The 6000-nt window shown below is 37.6% G+C and overlaps 1 protein-coding gene across 4 annotated transcripts in view; it reads right to left on the bottom strand.

The window, feature by feature from the left end:
* LOC126475094 (fatty acid hydroxylase domain-containing protein 2) overlaps positions 1 to 6000 on the bottom strand; it is a 183623-nt gene that overhangs the window by 37560 nt on the left and 140063 nt on the right. For all 4 annotated transcript variants that reach the window (XM_050102670.1, XM_050102668.1, XM_050102669.1 and 1 more), the window contains exons 5-7: positions 2147 to 2328; positions 1468 to 1740; positions 795 to 963 (exon numbers count right to left, since the gene is read on the bottom strand). In XM_050102670.1, coding sequence (XP_049958627.1) covers positions 795 to 963; positions 1468 to 1740; positions 2147 to 2328 — 624 coding nt within the window. The remainder of the gene's footprint in view (positions 1 to 794; positions 964 to 1467; positions 1741 to 2146; positions 2329 to 6000) is intronic.

Below are 6000 nucleotides of genomic sequence, written 5' to 3'. Positions count from 1 at the left end.
CAAGCAAATCTATTTTGAAATGGAAGGTGAATCCAACTTCAGCGCATAAAGATAATTATTCCTCATTTTTATTTTTGCTTATTTACTGAGGACTGTGACTGGTGTAGTGGCTGTGGGAAACAATTGAAACGTGTAGTACTGTAGATCATATAAACTTCTATATACACTTGTACATGAAGACAAGATAATTTTCATAGCTATCAACATGGATTCTGCAGCAATTCTGTTTCAATACCACGTGTTGCTAAGTGAAAACAAATACAAAATACAGTGTTTTCTGGAATTAACCATACCTTATCTACACAAAGTTTCTGGGACACTGTGGTCTGATTACAGAGTGTGCTTCTAAAATATCAATAGAGGATGCTTAAAAGCATCTTTCCTTCATTATAAAATTGATTTTTTGTTTGTAACTACTATGTTGGGAAAGCTGTAGGAAACGATCACCATTAATGAAATTGATTACTTGATCCACTTATAGAATCTTGTAATTCTGACGAGGTACTTGAGCAACTTGGGTGCAACTGTTCCTCACTGAAAACAAGCTGCATAACTAAGGTAGAAAAATTAGAAAGAAAAATCAACAAGAACCTTGTGTGTTAAGAGATGGATTATTAATTGGATATTGTCATTTAAATCCAGATCATAAAATGATGGCTGCGGGTATGAAAACTGAAAATTATATGATAATTATGTTTACGTTCAAGGAGTAAATAGTGCATGATAATGAAGTACAACTGTGTAAAATATATAGTCCTCCAACACTTTCAACCAATTATTTAATTTTCACTTACACACTGCACAAATTTTGGTTTGCATTTGGTTTCATCTGGAAATGCTTCCCGTGCTGGTATGAGGCTAAGCATCATTATATGCCGTGCATAAGCCCGTGTACTACGAAACACGGTGTCTGTACCATGCAAGCGATCCAGGACTCCCAAAACACCAAAACACTGGTTGAACCTGTGCAAAAAATTTCTATTATGTATATTTACATTATTAATTCAAAATGAAAGTAACAAATTAATATTAATCATCCCGCAAAAGTCATACCATCTGGATGATAATGTAAAGCTGAACACACGAGAGCAATTCAAAATGACCACATCTCATCTCTGTTCCTCAATCCCCTATTATTCTGTCTTTGTGTTGTTTCTCTGTGTCACCTCAAATTTATTATTAGAAAAGTGACATTTAACTTAGGAGTAAAATAAACAGTCTGAAGGCAGTCATGAGTCATGCCTGGATCGCTTAGGAGATTACAACATAGTTCACAAAACACTAGGACCTGGGTTTTAGTTCCTGTCTGACACACAATCTTAACCTGTCAGTAAATTTCAGGGCACATCTGCAATGTAACACATTAATTCATCGATATATCAGCTTTTGTAATGTCAGTTCAAACTTTCTTTGCAGAGATACAACAGCAACACTATAGTAAATGATGATGATAAAGAATAAACTTACTTAAGATGATGAAAATCATGCGCTTCTGGTGATGGGAAGAAAGGCAGATGGTAGCCTGAATGAGCATTCAATGTTGATAGTATAGCAAGTGAAAACCACAGCCAGGCTGTTGCAACATGTGACCCCATAATAAAAACACCTAAGAAAGGTGGTAACAAATTTGAAAAAATATGCTCCACCGGGTGACAATAAATTGCTGTCACAGCAACTGGAGCTGTCCATTCATGATGCCTCTTGTGGATGTGGCGATAAAGCTGACGGCTATGCAACAACCTGTAACATAATATTTCAAGTGAAAATTCATTGAGACAACTGCAAAACAAACAATAAGCAAAAGTTAACTGGTTCAGACATCATAGGTTTCCCAGAAAATGACATATGCAGAAGTTAAACTTTTAAAATAATAATTGTTTAGCAATCTTCAGTGAGTAGGAACTGCAACTAATATAACAAACATACTAAAACTAATGATTGTGTCTGTATCTCATAGCAAATCTTCAGAATAGTATAATTGTTTCACATTTGTGCTGTTCAAGGAACTTTATAGTACCTTTCAGCAGTCACAGTTTCTCTTCTTCTTTGAAAAGAATCACACACAGTGTTAATAATCAGCACCAATTTCTGAGTACAAACAAATAGTTTATATCACAACAAGATTAACATCTTATTTATTTCCTACCTATGAGAATAGTAGAATCCAACTTCTTCCATGAGGATATGAACTGCCATTTCAGCTAGAACCCAATGAAAAGTAGGCAGTTCTCGTAATGACGGAAAGCCTCTCCACTGCATTAGCAAGTAGCTGAGGAACGCTGTCGGCAGACCCACAACAACTTGGTTAAAGACGACCCAGCCTATCACCTGTACATGGATAAGTTTTATGAAAAAAACTGCCAGCAAATTCAATCTTTTTTATGAGAAAGGTGCAGAATTTTCCTTTCTCCAAAGACTTTTTTTTTACTATTAATGATGAGTAAATATTGATGCATTTAAGATCTAAAAACACGCAGGTCATGTCTATCAAAACAAATATTTCCATGTGTTTTCACTGTAAAAGTTTAATACACAATATTGAATTATAGTATTTTTTCTTTTCAGTCTAATCTATCAGATTGTGATTCTATATGGCACTCAGGGCCAACTGCACGTGTGACATCCTATAAACGTTTCCAGTTGCTGTTTGCAGTACCATCAGCCGGCATTCCCACACACCGACCGTTGTGTGAGTCAGCCTATAGTACTGACGGAACGCAGAATCTCGCTACACTGGATACCAGATTTCAGAAAACCAGTGGCTTGCTTATAAAAGATTGTTTTTTTTTTTTTAAAAAAAAAAAAAGGTCACCCTTTCACATAAAGTCCCAAAAAATGCTCGTTTATGGTTATTCATGATTATTTCGAGAAACCTTTTGTGCAGTCGAGCGGCGTGCACGATATTCCTTAAGATCTCACCAGCCACGAAATGCAATGTATGTAACCATCGAACACTCTGTGTTCGGATTACGCCGAGAGAATTTGATAACCAATACAAACGCAACAAGCATTACTCTAGATTCTGATAAGGTATAAGCCATGGGAATAATAACTGACACCACAAATACATTTAAATACCTGTAGTGACCAATTTCTTGTGACTTCATGAATTGGGATGGCGTACACCCATTACAAGAGGTTTTAGGGACTACAGAAGTTATCAGTATGTGAGAGGAACGGGTAGGTAGAACCATACAGAAAATAATTACCAAAGATTATTCTCATGGTTCATAGATTTTCTGGGATGTTGTTGTTTTGGTCTTCAGTCCAGAGACTGGTTTGATGCAGCTCTCCATGCTACTCTATCCTGTGCAAAGTTCTTCATATCCCAGTACCTACTGCAAGCTACATCCTTCTGAATCTGTTTAGTATATTCCTCTCTTGGTCTCCCTCTATGATTTTTACCCTCCATGCTGCCCTCCAATACTAAATTGGTGATCCCTTGATGCCTCACAATATGCCCTAACAACCGATCCCTTCTTCTAGTCAAGTTGTGCCACAAACTCCTCTTCTCCCCAATTCTATTAAATACCTCCTCATTAGTTATGTAATCAACCCATCTTATCTTCAGCATTCTTCTGTAGTACCACATTTCGAAAGCCTCTATTCTCTTCTTGTCTGAACTATTTATCGTCCATCTTTCACTTCCATACATGGCTACACTCCATACAAATACTTTCAGAAACGACTTCCTGACACTTAAATCTATACTCGATGTTAACAAATTTCGCTTCTTCAGAAACGCTTTCCTTGCCATTGCCAGTCTACATTTTATATCCTCTCTACTTCAACCATCATCAGTTATTTTGCTTTCCAAATAGTAAAACTCCTTTACTACTTTAAGCGTCTCATTTCCTAATCTAATTCCCGCAGCATCACCCAATTTAATTTGACTATATTCCATTATTCTTGTATTGCTTTTGTTGATGTTCATCTTATATCCTCCTTTCAAGACACGGTCCATTCCGTTCAGCTGCTCTTCCAGGTCCTTTGCTGTCTCTGACAGAATTACAATGTCATCGGCGAACCTCAAAGTTTTTATTTCTTCTCCATGGATTTTAATTCCAACTCCGAATTTTTCTTTTGTTTCCTTTACTGCTTGCTCAATACACAGATTGAATAACATTGAAGATAGGCTACAACCCTGTCTCACTCCCTTCCCAACCACTGCTTCCCTTTCATGCCCCTCGACTCTTATAACTGCCATCTGGTTTCTGTACAAATTGTAAATAGCCTTTTGCTCCCTGTATTTTACCCCTGCCACCTTCAGAATTTGAAAGAGAGTATTCCAGTCAACATTGTCAAAAGGTTCCTCTAAGTCTACAAATGATAGAAACGTAAGTCTGCCTTTCCTAATCTATTTTCTAAGATAAGTCGTAGGGTCAGTATTGCCTCATGTGTTCCAACATTTCTACGGAATCCAAACTGATCTTCCCCGAGGTCAGCTTCTACCAGTTTTTCCATTCCCCTGTAAAGAATTCGCGTTAGTATTTTGCAACCATGGCTTATTAAACTGATATTTCGGTAATTTTCACATCTGTCTGCACCTGCTTTCTTTGGGATTGGAATTATTATATTCTTCTTGAAGTCTGAGGGTATTTCACCTGTCTCGTACATCTTGCTCACTAGATGGTAGAGTTTTGTTAGGCCTGGCTCTCCCAAGGCTGCCTGTAGTTCTAATGGAATGTTGTCTGCTCCTGCGGCCTTGTTTCGACTTAGGTCTTTCAGTGCCCTGTCAAACTCTTCATGCAGTATCATATCTCCTATTTCATCTTCATCTACTCTCTTCCATTTCTAAATATTGTCCTCAAAAACATCGTCCCTGTATAGACCCTCTATATACTCCTTCCACCTTTCTGCTTTCCCTTCTTTGCTTAGAACTGGGTTTCCACCTGAGCTCTTAATATTCATACAATTGGCTCTCTTTCCTCCAAAGGTCTCTTCAGTTTTCCTGTAGGCAGTATCTATCTTACCCCTATTGATATGTGCCTCTATATCCTTACATTTGTCCTCTAGCCATCCCTTCTTAGCCATTTTGCACTTCCTGTCAATCTCATTTTTGAGACGTTTGTATTCCTTTTTGCCTGCTTCATTTACTGAATTTTTATATTTTCTCCTTTCATCAATTAAATTCAATATGTCTTCTGTTACCCAAGGATTTCTATTAGCCCTCATCTTTTTACCTACTTGATCCTCTGCTACCTTCACTATTTCATTTCTCAAACCTACCCATTCTTCTTCTACTGTATTTCTTTCCCCCATTCTTGTCAATCGTTCCCTAATGCTTTCCCTGAAGCTCTCTACAACCTCTAGTTCTTTCATTTTATCCAGGTCCCATCTCCTCAAATCCCACCTTTTTGCAGTTTCTTCCGTTTTAATCTACAGTTCATAACCAATAGACTGTGGTCAGAGTCCACATCTGCCCCTGGAAATGTCTTACAATTTAAAACCTGGTTCCTGAATCTCTGTCTTACCATTATATAAGCTATCTGATACCTTCTAGTATCTCCAGGTTTCTTCCATGTATACAACCTTCTTTCATGATTCTTGAACCAAGTGTTAGCTATGATTAAGTTACGCTCTGTGCAAAATTCTACCAGGCGGCTTCCTCTTTCATTTCTTAGCCCCAATCCATATTCACCTACTACATTTCCTTCTCTCCCTTTCCCTACTATCGAATTCCAGTCAACCATGACTATTAAATTTTTGACTCCCTTCACTATCTGAATAATTTCTTTTATCTGATCATACACTTCATCAATATCTTTGTCATCTGCGGAGCTAGTTGGCATATAAACTTGTACTACTGTGGTAGGCAGGCGTTGGCTTCGTATCTATCTTGGCCGCAATAATGCGTTCACTATGCTGTTTGTAGTAGCTTACCCGCATTCCTATTTTCCTATTCATTATTAAAGCTACTCCTGCATTACCCCTATTTGATTTTGTATTTATAACCCTGTATTCACCTGACCAGAAGTCTTTTTCCTCCTGCCACCGAAC

This window comes from Schistocerca serialis, chromosome 4, assembly GCF_023864345.2.
Source record: "Schistocerca serialis cubense isolate TAMUIC-IGC-003099 chromosome 4, iqSchSeri2.2, whole genome shotgun sequence".
Taxonomy (NCBI): domain Eukaryota; kingdom Metazoa; phylum Arthropoda; class Insecta; order Orthoptera; family Acrididae; genus Schistocerca; species Schistocerca serialis.
Note: the sequence above shows the minus strand (reverse complement) of the source record. Positions and strands in the feature narration are given on the sequence as shown.